A 17,496-nucleotide genomic window follows, 5' to 3' on the forward strand; every position below is an offset into this window, starting at 1 on the left:
GCAGTGGGTGGCCGGCGCAGGCAGGCCGGCGGACTGGCGGCAGGTGGTTCAGACAGTTGCCGGGCGGCTCAGACATGTAGGCAGGTGTCAGATGAGGGGGGAGGGTAGCAGGGTGTCAGATGAGGGGGGAGGGTAGCAGGGTGTCAGGTGTGAGGGGGGAGGGTGGCAGGGTGTCAGGTGTGAGGGGGGGTAGCAGGGTGTCAGGTGTGAGGGGGGGTAGCAGGGTGTCAGGTGTGAGGGGGGGTAGCAGGGTGTCAGGAGTGAGGGGGGTAGCAGGGTGTCAGGAGTGAGGGGGGTAGCAGGGTGTCAGGTGAGGGGGGAGGGTAGCAGGGTGTCAGGTGTGAGGGAGGGTAGCAGGGTGTCAGGTGTGAGGGGGGGTAGCAGGGTGTCAGGTGTGAGGGGGGGGTAGCAGGGTGTCAGGTGTGAGGGGGGGGTAGCAGGGTGTCAGGTGTGAGGGGGGGTAGCAGGGTGTCAGGTGTGAGGGGGGTAGCAGGGTGTCAGGTGAGGGGGGAGGGTAGCAGGGTGTCAGGTGAGGGGGGAGGGTAGCAGGGTGTCAGGTGTGAGGGGGGGTAGCAGGGTGTCAGGTGTGAGGGGGGTAGCAGGGTGTCAGGTGTGAGGGGGGGTAGCAGGGTGTCCGGTGAGGTAGGCAGGCAGGCAGGCGGCTCAGGCATGCGGGCGGGTGTCATGCGGGCGGGTGGGCGGACAGACGGCTCACACATGCGGGCGGGCGGGCAGACGGCTCACACATGCGGGCGGGCAAACGGCTCAGGCATGCATGCGGGCGGGCGGACGGCTCACACATGCGGGCGGGCAAACGGCTCAGGCATGCATGCGGGCGGGCGGACGGCTCAGACATGTGGGCGGGTGGACGGCTCAGACATGCGGGCGGGCGGGCAGGCAGGCAGGCAGGAGAAGTCAGATAAGGCGGGTAGGATCTCAAAAGCTGGCCGCAATTCACACCCACACAAGAGCCTGGTAGCCAAAGGAGATCCGGTCCTGCACTTGGAGAAGGGGCGGAGCAAACTCTTCCTATGGCTGGGGAGCAGAGCGCACTTCTGCTTTCAATGCCCGCCGCTCTCCACATAGCGCCCCCTACTGGTGTGAGCTCTAGGCCGCCGCCCACCTTGCCTATAGGTAGCGCCGGCCCTGTATATAGTGCATGTTGTGTATGTGTCACCTAGGTTGGTTTCTCCCCCTAGACATGATGAGAGGGTCCAAAGTTTATGACTGATATCGGAAAAACAACATTTTTGTTTTTTCAGAACCTCAATAAGACTGGTCCTAGAGTTTGGAGACTTTGTAGAGCTTTAGGTGGGACAAAGTCTTTTTTTATAGGTCCACATCTTACCTGGCAGCCAAATCGTGTTATCAATCTCAGTTTACTGATGCTGAGGGCAACTGTGGGAGTCTGCAGCTGGGTGAAAAGACTGATTGCTGACAGAACACTAAAAAGGAAAAATGGGCTGCCTGTTTGTTTTGGTGAACTCAGTAGGGGGCACCCTGTTAGTAAAGAACTGACCTGAGTTTATTTAGTAGAGTATCGGAGAAAATGTTTGAAACAGTTTACTGCCTTACTGATAAAAAGTGACAGGGCAAACCTGCTGTGACTCTTCCTATGTTTCTGTCTTCTGCATTGTTTATCAATGCTAGTACTAACTGAACATGTCCCCCTTACTATATATATATATATATATATATATATATATATATATATATATATATATATATATATATACACACACACTATATACATATATCAATCTACAGGTAGAATTAAAAAAGCAAAACGGTTCTTCTTACTACTAATTTGGACATTAATTTTCTTTCAACTCCTACACTTTCATTATAAAACTCTTAATGATCATTCAGCCCTGAGAGTCTTTGAAAAAATCCTTCAGATATAGTTTATTATGAGTTCTGACAAGTCTTGCTTAAATATGTATACATCCCATTACAAAGCACAGCGAGGATATTTCCAAAAGTTATAAATTAAATGGCTTTATCTACCAAGGGAGCACATTAATCTGAAAACTCAGCTATTAAAGTTTACTTAAAATTCTAATGAAAAATGTTCAGGACTAACAGACTTCTCGAACTAAGATAATACTGCCGCTGCTTGGTCTCACATTAAGGTTTCTTAAAGATGGCTTACTGTTATTACGTGAAATGGCTACAACACATTTCTATGAAGAAAGCTAGGTTGATTATTTGGTGCAAAAAAAGACAGGAATGTGAGGTTATCCAGTTTTCAACAAGTGTCTTTGCAACAAGAAAATACACAGAAACCATTTCTAAGAATTACTGTAATGTTGCAAACATTAAAAAAATGACAATACTTTAATGCACACATGAACGATGACAATAAACATCTCTTTTTTGCTTTCTTTTGGTTTGTTAAATGTACCACTAAAAGCATTGTCACCCTAAGGCAGTAAGACTACATTGCACATCGGTGGTTTGGCCCTTCAGCGTGAAATCACAGCATTTTCAGGCAACCGGGAGCAGCATTTAGTCCAGCTTCCTTTAGCCTGTCAAAATATATGACAGGTGAAATGCGCAGCCGCAGGATGCTGTACCTCCCTGATGCACAAAAAATGCTGTGATTTGATGCTAACAGGCTAAACCCCCCATTAACATGCCACTGGCAGGATCACTAGATAAAAATAAAGCAAAAATAAAAAAAAAAAACAATTGAGCCAATTTAAGAACTGGTAAGTTGCAATATATTACATTTTTTTTAAGATACACTTCAAAACTTAACTCCAAAAAAATTATATTTTCCCGTGGGGCTGTGCTTGCAGTGCATAGGTTAACTGCTTGTTTTTATCTAAGGAAGAGGACAGCAGAGATATACTTATCTGATCCACCGATCCTCTCCACACAAGACCGGTCTGCCACCCTCACGCTCCAGCGGTCTTGAAAATGGATTGTTTCTGGTGTCAGCACACCCAGAGCACTCCTAATAGATAGGAATATTCCACCACTGGACCATGAATTAGCACTGTTTTCTGGAGGATCAGCGAATCAGGCGAGTATAAACTTTGTGGTTATCCCTAGAAAAAAAACGAGCAGTTGATCCATGCAGTGCGGGCACAGTCCCACAACATGTATTGACACACATAGTCTTGAACCTGCCACCCCCCCTGAATTTGTTTGACAGCAGCAGAAGCCAATGGCTCCTGCTACTCTCCTCAAGTCCAGTGAGGAGGGAGCTCTCATGCAAAGCACTGGACCAAGATCGGGCTCAGGTAAGTGTTTAAGGGTGGCTGCACCTAATTCTATTACGGCCAAAAAAAGAAAAAACTGTAGCCTTTACAAGATTGCTGCTTCCTGTAGGGGAATCCACTGCAATTATACATTGTCATAAGTAGGTTTACCTAATGGAGTAAATCCTAACAACCAGTCAAAACCCACCATTCACTTATAAAGCTTCAGTTAATAGGAATATTTGGGGATGCTCCCAATTTTTTAAATTTACATCTTTGTAGCTCTCTATGATTCTAGGACATGCCATTTCAAAATGTAAGATAAAACACAGGGACGATGCAGTATAGTATAAATTAGAAACAAAATACCATAATCCAGGCACCGTAATTAACAACAGGGTAATATTTTTCCAAAAAGCAGAATACTGCTGCTTAAGTCATCAGAGTTCAATGCGCAAATTCATAAATGAATGAACAAAAAAAGTGCAAGTAAACCAGATAACATATGAACAAGCGAAAAATACATTTTGATAGTACAAAATAAAGGCTTTAAGTAGTAAAGCACATTTAATTACTCCAGGTGAAGTCCTTAATTCGTCCGAAAATCCATCAAACACACATTCTGCAATGGCTATAGATATACTGTATCTGGATCCAAGGTAACAGTGCCTTAATCTTAGGTGTCAACTCTATGGAAAATATTGTACTCCAAGAAATGGAGACTTTTTACAGTGACTCCTACAGTCAGTCATTCTACTTACCCGTGCCTACTGGAATCTTACTTGTGCCATCCAAGGGACCATTGCTGCACTCTGTACCCCTAGTCAAGCCTACATCTGCCTCCTACTAGAGTCTGCGTAAGTTCAAACCTACCACAATGTCAACTGAACGCCCCCGGTGACGAAGTGGGAAGTGACAAAACGTGTCGGAGCGTGACCAGGTGATGCTCAAACACTACAGTGAGTAAGGAGTGCTGCGATATCCGGCTGTTCTGTCATCCACGGCGTGGAGCCTGGAGTCAGTCTGGGACGGGTGTCACCTCCTTCATGGAGATGATTTTAAATGCGTTCTTATAAAGTTAACCAAGTGAATGTACTATATTGTGTGTGCTGAATAAATGCAAATTACAAAACTGTGTGGCACTAGTGGGATTCTGCCTTTTTCTCCACATGGCTGAATATATGACCTGGATCTTACCTATGGAAGTGTGATAGTGTGAGTTCAAGACTCTTGCATTTCAGCTTGATTACGTGAGTAATTAAGCAACTACATTTGGTGAGTGAGTTTTTCAGCTATTTCCCCAGACACGGTGATGGTGGAGATCGGTGACCCTTAAGTTTCTGCATTTTCTTCAATATATTACGCACTCCTTGGATTATGTGGTGTGCTTATTCATCACATGGACTTGATTTTTAGATTATATGTATTATGTTATTATTATTTCTGTTCATTAAATTCTATGTCAGCATATGTTTTGAGGTGGAGCAGGAGGTTGCCACCATTATTGCATTATTGCATTACTGAATCCCTTTACCAACTAACTGTTGTTCAGATTCCTTGCATGTATGCTTAGCCGGCATATGATTGAGATGTGGTAGGAGGGTGCCACCATTATTGCATTATCATATTGCGCTACTGGACTTTTTCTACAATTGTCAGGAAAATCCCTTGTTTTAGTTTGTTTTATTTAAGTAGCTGCATACATTTAGATTTTCTCCTAAGCGCTTGGGATTATTCATCTCTCCTAAATTTATAGGTGCGGTGGGTTTTTTTGAATGTCAACTGTATTATCCCAAAAAACTTCCAAAAAAAAAAGTCTTCCACATGAATCTACTAGTCCATGGTACCAAGCGCAATAAAATAAAATGTGTAACTAGGGTCTATTAAAAACAGACTTTCTTTAAAAAAAAAAAAAAAAAAGAGTCAGGTAAGGTTTTGACCACCCTAGAATGCATTATTTTTATCATACAGAATTTATTTAGCACCAACAGTTTGTGCAGCCATTTACAAAATGTAGCATATTGGTAGACTATTTAAAATACCTGCAATGTAATGCACATTAAGGTGCAGCGGGAATGCACTGCATAGGTGTGATCCTGGCCTAAGTGAAAGAATGCCCAAGGCACTTTAAAAAGTAACTGCAAAGTCTAAGGAAAGCCAATGTAAATCAGAAACACAGGCTGGTACGTAAATTCGAGCCACTAAACGTGTTAAAAGTAAAATATGTACATTCTATAACCCCTTTCAACCTTTCATGAAGAAGAAACTTCTATAGGACTAAAGCACTCCTCAACATGTTCCTTGAGTCATGTCTAGCTATTATGCACAATTTACGCCATTGCCACCCACATATACCACAAGTATCAGACACCGGCATCAAACTGTGGTATTTTATCCTAGAACAGTATTTCTCAACTCCGGTCCTCAGGGCACACTAACAGGCCAGGTTTGCAAGAAAACTGAAATACATCACAGGTGATATCATTTGCTGCTCAGTGATTGCAGTATTCTAGTCTGCATCTCACCATGGTAACACCTAAAATCTGGCATGTTAGTGTGCCCTGAGGACCGGAGTTGAGAAACACTGTCCTAGAAGGTCATCCACTTAAAAGTAATATTCAGCAATGGGTGGAATGTTGGTGGGCACTTTAAAAAGTAACTGCAAAGTCTAAGGACTAAAGCACTCCTCAACAAGTTCCTTGAGTCATGTCTAGCTATTATGCACAATTTACGCCATTGCCACCCACATATACCACAAGTATCAGTCACTGGCATCAAACTGCAGTATTTTATCCTAGAAGGTCATCCACTTAAAAGTAATATTCAGCAATGGGTGGAATGTTGGTGGGCAGAATAAGGTATTCCAATGAAAAACTTTTAGCATAGCTAAAGTACGTGGGAGGACACATCACTATGTATTATCTTCACAGTATTATTTCATAGAGTCTAAAGAAGACAAACACAGACACAGTGCATTCAATCTTCTCAATTACTTTTTGACATCCATATAAAGGAGATCATCTAGATGTAAGCAATGTTATTAGTGTGTGTAAATTTTTAAAAGAAAAAAAAGTTTGTGTTTATCAATAGTTTGTAATCATACAAGTACATTATTATTATAATAACTCAGGCAATACAGACAGGGCACCACTTCCTGCTGTGCAGCTCTACACAATGATTGTACTTTACCATTCCCTCTTACAAAGAAAGTCGCCAATTTACTGAAAGCAATGCACTCGGTTTCATATCTTATCTCAACAGTCCTTGAGTAGTGAAGTTAAAGTGAGTCACATTAGAAGATCCCTAAAGCAGTTAATCTACAACTCCCCTTATTTAATAAAATAAAAATATTCAAGAGCAAATATTTAAAACATGCACGGAATATTAAATGTTTAAAGCGTTACTAATTCCACTAATGTAAAATGCAGTTAGTGTTGCAGACCCCAGCTCTTACCATCTTTGCTGTGTGTGTCTTTTATGCCTTCCATCCCTCAAAAACCTACCCAGAAGTTGGCAGCAGTGTGACCAGGAGCTGACGGCAATGTACAAGTAGTAGGATGAGTTTTGCACATGCATACAGAGTGAATTATGTACTGTGAAATGTTTAACACAATATGAATGCATTTATTTAAAAAAAAAAAAAAAAAACTTGGCAGCACTATGTGGAACACTACTTTAATAAAAATCTGCAATATGAGGTTTATGTGACTTATTCTACAAGATACATCAATATTAGTGAAACTTAAAGCAGAAATAAACCCATTGATTTAATCGTTTCAAAAAACAGTTAACAATGCCGGCATGCCAGAAATGCTAGCTGTCACATTGGTTGTGCTTTTCAACCAAACTGTCAAACCATCCAATGGCTGGTATCATAATATGCAGCACCATGGCAGTTGAAGAATAAACATAGGCCAAGATGGCAGCTTTCTTGGCTGAAAACGATAGGAGGGTTTACGTTAGATACATGTTACACCCATATTCAGGATGTAACATGTTACTAAAGCACCGGCTAACACCCTGACCCCATTGTGACAGGGAATAGGGGATCCTCTCTCTGCACCTGCTATCACAATTGAAAAACAGAGCGCCCATCAGTTTGCCCACCCAGCCGCATCATAGTTCTGTGAATAATTGAAGCACAAGTATCTTCTGCCACCACGGCAGACAGCTACACTGACAGTTTGCAGGAGCCTGCCATTGCATTTGCAATCTGCGGATCGCAGTTGTAACACTCTGCATGCTTCAATTAAAAAAAGTAGAATCAATGCATTTACCTGTAATTACTTAGCAAACTTAATGAACTTAGTCTTTAAAGAGAACTATACTGCAACTAAGCACCAAAAACCTAAAACGCATTTCAATTAATTTTAATATTCAAAGCAAGCCCAAACAGCCATCCATGCCTCCATGCTTTTCTTTACTGAGAAATTACTCTGAAAAACGCCCCCCTAGCATTTCTGGCTGTGGCCATCTTGAGTAAGGGCAGATGATTAATGTAGCATTTACTTCCTGGAATCCATCTGCCCTTAAGCCAAGCAAGCAGGCAGGAGGGTGTGTTTTGCTGAGAAAACCCCTCATCCTCTCCCTAGAATGGTTGTAAAAGCTGCAGGTTTTTCTCGGCTCTCTGGGGACTCTCCCTCTTCATAGGCTGAGACAGTAGTGGGAACCAAAAACTCCTGCTGTTGTCAATCACAGCCAGTGAGCAAGTGAGGAGAGACAGGGGGCAGGGCCAAGCCATGGCTCTGTTAGTAAATAGACAAGCAGAGCTGAGGTTCGGGAGCAAGCCTGCTTGGGTGCCCCCATTGCAAGCTGCTTGCTCTGGGCGCACCCAGCAGGAGGGAGGGGCCTGAAGTGCCAGTGGGGGATATGAGAAGAGGAGGATCGGGCTGCTCTGTGCAATAGCGCTGCACAGAGCAGGTAAGTATAACATGCTTGTTATTTTTTAAAGAAAAAAAGTTTGACTTTAATATCAATTTCTAAAAAATGTATGATTAAAACAAGTAAATATAATATTTTCCTTTCTATTCCTTGAAGTGAATGGTCTTTTTCAACCAGACTAACCACAGGCGGTCCCCAGATTACAAACAAGATAGGGTCTGTAGGTTTGTTCTCAAGTTAAATTTGTATGCAAATTGGAACAGGTACATCTTTTAACCACTTTACCGCTAAGTACTTGAATAGTACTGCGGCAAAGTGGCTCGCTCCCGTCTGACGACGTAGACCTACGTCGCCAGACTCCTCCCCTGTAGGCGGCGCTCGCGCGCCGCCGGAGGCACGCTCCCGCTGTTTTCATTCACAGCGGGAGTCAGGCCAGTGGAGGAGCAGCGGCGATCGCCGCTGCTCTGCCTCGATCGTCGGGGATCTAGTGTGGAGATCCGCCCGCCTGTGTAAACACAAGCGGGCGGATCTCCTCAGTGACAGGGAGTGACAGATCGGACTGTTCAGCATAGCTGGACATCCGATCTGTCCCTGTCTCACACAGTCACCTCCCCCCCACACGTCAGTAAGCACCAGGCATACATTAACCCCTCCCTCTCCAATAAAATTAACCCCTTCACTGCCAGTGTCATTTTTACAGTAACAGTTCATATGTATAGCACTGATTACTGTAGTAATGTCACTGGTACCCCCAAAAGTGTCAAAAATGTCAGTCAAGGGTCCGATCTGTCCGCCGCAATGTCGCAGTCCCGCAAAAAAAAAATCGCAGATCGCCGCCATTACTCGTTAAAAAGAACGCAAACCAATCAAAATAAGCTTATTGCGATTTTTTTTTACCAAACATGGGTAGCAGAAAACAAATTGGCCAAAAATTAAAAAAAAAATTGGTTTTTACATCTTTTTTGGGGGGAATTTCATATAAAAAAAATGTTAAAAATATTGTTATTTTTTCAAAATAAACGCTCTTTTTTTGTTTATAGCACAAAAAGTAAAAATTGCACAGGTGATCAAATACCACCAAAAGAAAGCTCTGTTTGTGGGAAAAAAAGGACGTCAATTTAGTTTGGGTACGGCGTCGCACGACCGCGCAATTGTCAGTTAAAGTCGCACAGCGCCGAATCGCAAAAAGTGGCCCAGACGTAAGACAGCAAAATGCTCTAGTGGTAAAGTGGTTAAGTGTAACGCCAGACAAAAAATTTTTTTTTTATGTTTTTTGGATAGCATAGGGAAGGGTTAACACCCCTGTAACATTTATTTTTCTGTTAGTACCCCTGTTCAGAAAATTTCAACTCATTTTCTGTCCCTGTGACAATTGGATTTTGAAAATGTTGGGTTGTTGGGGAAACAAGGATTGGTGATAAAGCTTCAGTGGAGACACCGTTTTCTCATGATAACTCTTACAGGAGTAAATTTCCCTTCCTAGGGGTAGATTTCCTCTCACTTCTGTCGTCTCCCTCCATTTGTAAGTAGGAGTCATTTGTAAGTTGGATGTTTGTAACCCGGGGACTGCCTGTATGTAACTATGTTACCAAAGAGGAAACTTGTATTGCAGGGTATGCCTAAAATGTATATATGGAAACTGTATGGTAGCTTTTTTTTATTGTTTTGAATGGAGTGAGAAGACTTTAAACTCCTCTGTGTTTTACTGCTATCTAGAGCCATTTTAAAGATGTTTCCCCCTCTGTTCCTGTCTTGGTGACAACAGGTCCACCAACACAGATGAAAATAAAAATAACCTAAATCAAAATAAAACCAAAAAAAAAAAAAAAAAAGGTTTTAGTACCACAGAGGAAAGATAGAACCCCTGTCAGCGTTTTAATGCTGCCTTTGTCACTTCCATAATGACAGTAAGTGAGTGGAAATCCCTTTACCAGAGCCCTGGATGGCAGTGGAAAAAGACAAGTGTTCTAATCCTTACTTAGTCTATTCAAAACTTTAAAAAAAAGGTAAAAATAAAAAGTGGCTACGCTGACATATTTATGTACTTATTGCACCAACCTACTATTAAAGCAGAAATGTACTCTCTCCATCAGCATTGACCATTTTTAATCGTATGCTGCTAGTATTAGTAAATAGATAGGAAAAAAAAAAAAATATATATATATATATATACACATACATACATATATCTATATCTATATATATATCTATATATATATATATATATATATATATATATAGATATCTATCTATCTATCTATCTATCTATCTATCTGTATATATATATATATATATATATATATATATATATATATATATATATATATATATATATATAATCTTATACCCACAGTTGATCCAGAGGAAGGCAAAAAAAAACCCCAATAAAGCATGATCCAATTTGCTCCAGCAGGGGAAAAACAGAGAGTGTCCCCTTGTCCTCTATGATGACCTTAAAGTGAATAACTCAAGACCAAGTTCACTATATGGACCAATTATGTATTTATACATGTTGATCATATCCCCCCCTTAATCTCATCTACATAGTTACATTAGTAGTTAGTCTGGTTGAAAAAAAAGACACAAGCCCATCTAATTAAACCAATAAAAAAGAAGGAAAATACTATCTAAGGTCCACCGACAACTAAACTGATTTAGATACCGCTTTTTTTTTTTTTTTTAAACAGTACAATGGGATGGCACCAGGAACACTGCCTCCCATTCAAGAATCAGCTTGAGAAAGGTTATTTCTTCAACCAATGCAAGATATACACCTACAAAAATGGTTGTCAAATTAATTTCAATGTAAATAGTTTACGTTAAAATTATTTTTTTATGAACAAGACCACTGAGGACTTTAATGTACCAGCAGATGACGTCAATCAGTACCTATAGAATGATTGGTAATGAAGAATAGGCTAGCTTTGTGCCCTTTCTATACCACATACTCACTGCGTCACTGTGCGTTCCTCACCTAAGATCAGGGCTGAACTGGCCATCATGGTGTCTTGAACTCAGCAGGAATTAGACAAGTCAGACAGTGTACAGGTTTATACCAGGAACCAGCACTTCACACAGTATTCTAAGAGATGTAAAACACACCTTGCCAAGAAGGAAAGCTTTCTGCTATGAACCGGTCAAATATCATTAAGACGCCTTGGTAAATCAGTGACACATTCGTGTGAACAAATCTGTTACAGCCACTCTGATAGACCATGAAGAAAACTACAAAACAGAGTGTAACCAGTGTAAACCAGCAGCAAATTACCATTTAACATATGTATCTGGAAGGTCACAAATAGTAGTCTTGTTACTTTTTAAACGAAGGTGTTGCTAATGAGGTCACTGCAACATCAAAATAAGGAATTTGGCTTTTGGCAATGAAGGAAATGGTTTAGAAATCCGCTAGCGTAACAGCACACCTGGCCGTAATGCAGATTTTTTAGCATATAAAAGCACAAAATATCTTCATCGAAAGAAAAGAAAGATTTTAGATTAGACTTGCATTGTGTCTGAATCACTGAAATACACTGGCCAAGGTTAAAATATTGCCATTTAAAGACTTTGCACAGCCATTAAGAGACCCAGAGAAGACATTCTGGCAGGAAACACAGACAAGCAACGTTCTCTACATTAAAATTTACTCTACTTCTTGCAAAATTAAGAAAACTACAGCATACACCTGCAAGAGACTAAACAATTATTTTTCCTTATCTATAAATGATCCTCAAAGGTCTTCATTAGCTGTACCAGCTCAGTCGGAACGGATTCAGACATCAAATCTGTGTATTGCTTAATACTGGCATAATATGTAAAATACTAGATACAGTTCAGTGCATTAGTGGCAATTTATATTAACACTGATCAAAAGCAAAGATTCCTTTGAATAAAAAAAAAACTTACTAATCAAAAGGAACCAATGTTCTTATAAAAACAACTATGTATCTTGAAGAGTTTAGAGTTTGGGAGTTTACTTTTTATCCACTTGTTCCAGTTACAGAGCTTTGTGCTTTTCTACACTCCTTTTTTTGTAAAACAAGTTGCTCCATGCACAAAAATGATTTAGTTTAATAGTTCTAAAAAGAAAAGTATCACTCCGCAGTTTATCATGAAGGCACATTTATCACAGTATTAAACCTAAAAACACAAATTTATCAAATTGCAGTTTACGAAATGTAAGATGTGGTGGTTGCATTCATTTTCTTTTTTGGAGGCTTTTTTCCTTTATTTTCACCTGGTGATCTTGCCAGTAAGTCTTTTATTTTTCAATCTACTTTAACAGTCCAAGCTGTCCAGACAAAGTGGCAGTTAGAAGGTCCAGAAACTTTATTTAGGAGTATTCAGCCTCGATGAGCTAAACTGTCTTGTGGATTCTGGAGGTCACCCCACTGATTCTGCTGGGTCAGGAAGGATTGAGGAGTGGATGGAAACTATCACTTTTTGCCCCTTCCCTCTCTCTTCCTCTCCCTCCCTATTCCCCCCCCCTTTCTTTTCTCTCCCCCTGCTTTGCCTTCTTTACGCTCTACCTTTAACAGAGTTTAAAATGTAACAGAGACAAACGTCCGCCTAGTCACTTCTCACATACACAAGCCATATCTTCCTGTCTGGACCTGGTTACTTTGATAGACCTGGAGAGGCTTTAAACCCGGCCTGGGATGGTTTGTGATCCTCTCTTGCTGAGCCCCTGAATGAACATGGTGTTATTTCAAAAGTTTCTGTTTTATGATCTCTGTACTGCTGCCGTGTGATAAATAAAAATAAGGAATTAAAAAATAAATAAAAGAGGATTTACAGATTGACTTTTGTTCAACCAGCCTATTGGAAAATTTCCACACAATCAGTGCTGCAGGCTGTAGCCGGCATTGCTAGTCAGTGTACTCTGATGGCCGTCCGAATACCATTGCTCAGTGGAGAGGTCTCTCCATCCACATCGAATGTATGGATGGGGAAATCGGGTCAGTTTTTTCATTCAAACTGCTGGTTGAACAAAAAAAAATGACTAATGCATGGGCAAGCTTAACACTACCCTCCCCCCAGACTGACAATGATGCTATCCAAAATGCCTGGTTTACTACTTTATCCAGAATGTAGACACCCTAAGATCAGAAGTGCATTATTACCAGGTAAAATAAAGGAAGAAAGGCCTATAAGAAAAAAGAAAACCAATGCAGCCTAAAGATTTGTAAGTTGCAATATAATAAGTTTTTGTATTTAAAGTGGAGTTCCACCCTAATTTTATACTTACCTCCATCTTCTCGCTCCGGGTCACCTGAAAAAGAAATGGATAATCACATTTTTTTTTTTTTTTTACTTACCTCGTAGCGAAGAAAATATACTTACCTTACTTCCTTCTTCCTCCTTCCTCGGCCGCGGCCCGTCGTCACTTCCTGGCTCTGCAATGATTCCTGGGAGCTGAACGTCATAGCTCCCAGGAATCATTGCGCCTGCACCGGCCCCGACGTCAGTTCCGGGGCGCGCGTCATCCCCTTCTAAACAGCTTCTGGGCATGCACCAGAAGTGACGGCGGGGCCGGCGCAGGGCATCGAGGGACCGAAGAAGGCGGAAGAGGACGCCGAAGAGGATCTCGCTGGCTTCAAGCTGCCCACATCTGAGATGGCAGCGCTGGACAAGACGTTTTCAAGGTAAGTATTTCTCCTAACAGGTAAGTGCAACCTGGGACAGATCAGAGGCTAGCCATTGTGGAATGCACTAGCCCTGACTGTCTTGGGGGTATTTTAAAAAAAAAAAAAAAATTCCAGGGTGGAACTCCGCTTTAATAGTGCTAAGAGAATAGAATACAGTACATTTATTTTTCTTCTTCTTATAGCGCTGTCAATTTTATGCAGCACTTTACATATTTATATTGTAACTTCACAATAATGTACAATATACAATGTACAATAATGTCTTTGCCCTCAAGGAGCTTACAATCTAAGGTTTCTAACTCATAACTAATTTACAGTATACATACACAAACTAGGACAAATTTAGAAAAGAGCCAATTAACCTACCAGCTTGTCTTTGGAGTATGAGAGGAAACTGGAGTACCCAGAGGAAACCACATGGACACAGGGAGAACATGCAAACTTTGTGCAGGTAGTGCCATGGTTGGGATTTTAACAGATGACTCTAGTGCTATTAAGCGGAAGTGCTAACCACCTAGCCACTGTGCTGCCCATATTTTGTCTACGTTTACAGTATATTTGGATCGCTGTAAGAATCAGATTCAAGTAAAAGGCTGGCCATTCACCCATCACTATCCATATGGATTGCAGCTGCTATTCAGTACAAACACAGTTTAATGCTAAGATCTAAACAGACTAGATAAAAAGCAAAGCTATATAAAAAGCAAAAGACATCCTTTTGGATACTATTTATGTGGCTTTCAAAAACGACAAAAACCAATTCACTTTGGAGCAAACAACGTTGTTCTTTAGATGTCCGTCTTTTTAGTGGCCATGCCAAGTGAGCAGTAGTAGATTGCCTCATTACAAAGCCAAAGAAACAAAGCAAAAAGGGACATCACACTGTAAGCCATTGTGGTGAGCACAATGATGGAGGTCTCCTGCTAATTTGTATAACGTGGGCAAACTGATTCGAGGTTATCAGAACAATGTACAGAGTGACTGTTTAAGGATGTAACATCAAACTAAATGAAAGTGCAGACAAAGAACAGCGATAGGGAAACATGTCCAGGTAATTGAAATGTGAGAGAGCGTTTAACTCCTTCTCTGCAAGACAAATCAGCCTTGCATGGCTTTGAAAACAAGAGAGAATACATTAAGCACATTTACTGGTGCTAAAGTCTAGATTAATCCCCCTGTCACACAGCTTGCATCTGTTATGGAAAGTAAAACTGGAATGGATAATCATTTTAAGTCTTGTTGGCTGAACATATACATTGGGGCTGCTGCAGCCTGTGCATTCCAATTTGTCACTTAATCAAGCAGAACTGTGTAAAGAATGCTTTTACATTAAGCAAGCGCAAGCAGTAGCTCTAAGGCTCCTCCATACTTTGCCATATTTTTTTTGTTTTCGATGTTCACTTGTCCTTACAAAACCTCTTGGAAAGTGTGTAAGAACAATATTAGCCTTGTGGTTGACTTACCAGCTGGAATGGTTTAAAGCACTTTCATCCCACTGAGCACTATCAGCAAACATGTTTATGATGTCTACTCATAAATTGGCTGCAGTGCCCAGTATAATCAATAGGAATCTCTATTTTATCCATTTATAGCTGTGGACATATTCTTGCAGTACTTTAACAGTGTAAATTAAGAAAATAATTTTTTCCCTAATGGAGCCTTAAACACAGTCAAACTCATTATTACAAATACACTTGAACCAATGTAGGCAGAAGCCTATTCACCTACCATTATGTTTCTATAAAGTGAGAGGAAAAAAGGAAGGAACAAACTCAAGTACAGACATTACCATGCCCTGAAGGAAAACCAACACAGCATCCCTGAGCCAGGAAAAACAACAGTGCTGATCACCAAGCCATGTGAACTAATTTTTCCCTCTTCTAGAAGAGTAAGACAGTTTGTATGCTCAAGATTGAATCTAATCTTCTTAGAGCAATAGCTAGGCCAGGTCAAATCTATCAAGAGGAGCTAATATAGCTGTACAATTTCTGCTGCCATGGACATTGCAATTTCAGTGAGAACTGTCCGGCTCCTTTCTACTCCTTAATAGGAGGGTGAGAAATAAATGTCCTTTCAAGGATACATATAAAGCCCATATGCTACCTCTAACAGACACACGTGTACGGCATGTATTGAACCTACGTATTCAGCTACAATGACCTAGAACAGAAATGTACTTTGTAAGCATGTGTGATGTATATTAACTGCTGAAGGTTATAAAGTATTACCTTGATAAGTAAGACTTTTATGTAAGAACATAAAATGGAAAAAGGCATTTCAACTTTTATTAATCGCTGGAAAGAATTAAAAATTATTTTATGAAGGTCAATAAGCATTTAAAATTAAATTATGGCATTGGAAGATCCACTGGGGTAAGGGCTGGTGTGAGAATATTGCTGTTCATAGCAATCTTCCATTGTCTATGAAAAGTTGATATTTTAATATCTATGCCTACCAAAAAAGAAAAGCTGGCAGTTTGCTTTAAAAATGGTTGCCTTTAAAAGCATAGGGCCCCTTTCACACAAGCGGTCCGATCAGGTCTGCCCATCTGTTTTTCATTTGGACCCAATCGGACCCTCCATGCTCCTCTATCAAGCGGCGGATGTAAAACAAACTTGTATCCGTTTACACCCATCTACCTCCAATACGGCAAAAACAAATGGAAGGAGATCTGGCCGGATCAGAGGGCAGTCGGGGGTAAATGGACAGCTGGTCCGTTTACATCAGACTGCCCATAGAGCCGTGCGGGCTGTGACCGCTCTGCATAAGTGCTCCACTCAGGTCAACAGGGGATCAGCAGAGAGATCACCCTATGAAAACAACATATCTGGCCTGTGTAAAAGGGCCCTTAGAAAGTAACCAATAATATCTTTTTTAGTTTCTCTTCATTTTTAAAAAAGGCCAACTTTGCCATTTTAAAATTTTTAGAAAGTTACACTGATTACACACAGAATTCAAGCGTTGCAAATTACAAACGTATTTAATATAATAATGCAACAATCTGAGAATGTAGGTACGAAATGGAAACTATGAGCACTGAAACCTTGATTAGGCACGCAGGAAAACTTCAGAAGATCCAATACTCTTTTCCCATGACAGAACAATGATGAAGTGCTGCTATTGTTACGAACTACAAAATGTTCACCCAAAATGAACTGGAACATAGCAGTAATGTTGGTTTAAAAAAAAAAAAAGGAAAAAAAAGCCTTCTCCTTACTCCTAAGTGAACGATCAGACCTGCTATACGTCTGATTGTGTATACAGGGCTTACTATCTAGCTAGGAGAGTGTTTTTTAGGACCTAGGAAAAGCATGAGTGGCTTTCACTGCCTAAATCTGTGCTATGGTGAAAAGTGTTCTAAAAACAAAGAGCCAGCTGATAGACTGTAACATACCTGTAATCTTTTGTTCAGTTTTAGTATCAGGAGGGCTAAACCTAGTCACTCGAACCATGTTTCCAGAGAAACAATTTCTGTTTAGCTACACGCAGCCAAGAAAAAGGTTCAGCAAACTTACAGTCAAACGCCTTATATATTCCAATTTCCTAGGAGTTAGCTGCGGTTGCTTTGTGCCTGTCAGATCTGGCTAATTCACACACTTTCTTGCTTTATTCTTGCGGGTTTAAATTTCTCCATGCAGAGTGCTCCTTGAACTGAGGGCAATTACAGCCTCTCCTCCATGAGACCTCCCTGAGGCAGACTAACATAAAAAACATGGCAAGGTTAAGGACGACAGAGGTCTGCCATGTTTGTGTTGAGGAGATGT

The 17,496-nt window shown here is 40.9% G+C and overlaps 1 protein-coding gene across 2 annotated transcripts in view; it reads right to left on the reverse strand.

The window, feature by feature from the left end:
• ENOX1 (ecto-NOX disulfide-thiol exchanger 1) overlaps window positions 1-17,192 on the reverse strand; it is a 321,535-nt gene extending 304,343 nt beyond the window's left edge. Inside the window, exon 1 of one of the 2 annotated variants that reach the window (XM_082245942.1) lies at window positions 17,127-17,192. In XM_082245942.1, coding sequence (XP_082102068.1) covers window positions 17,127-17,184 — 58 coding nt within the window. In that variant the 5' untranslated portion in view covers window positions 17,185-17,192. The remainder of the gene's footprint in view (window positions 1-17,126) is intronic. The other variant, XM_082245941.1, reaches the window with a different exon arrangement.
• Window positions 17,193-17,496: the final 304 nt, after the last annotated feature.

Source organism: Pelophylax lessonae (assembly GCF_965119305.1).
Source record: "Pelophylax lessonae genome assembly, chromosome: 2".
NCBI lineage: Eukaryota > Metazoa > Chordata > Amphibia > Anura > Ranidae > Pelophylax > Pelophylax lessonae.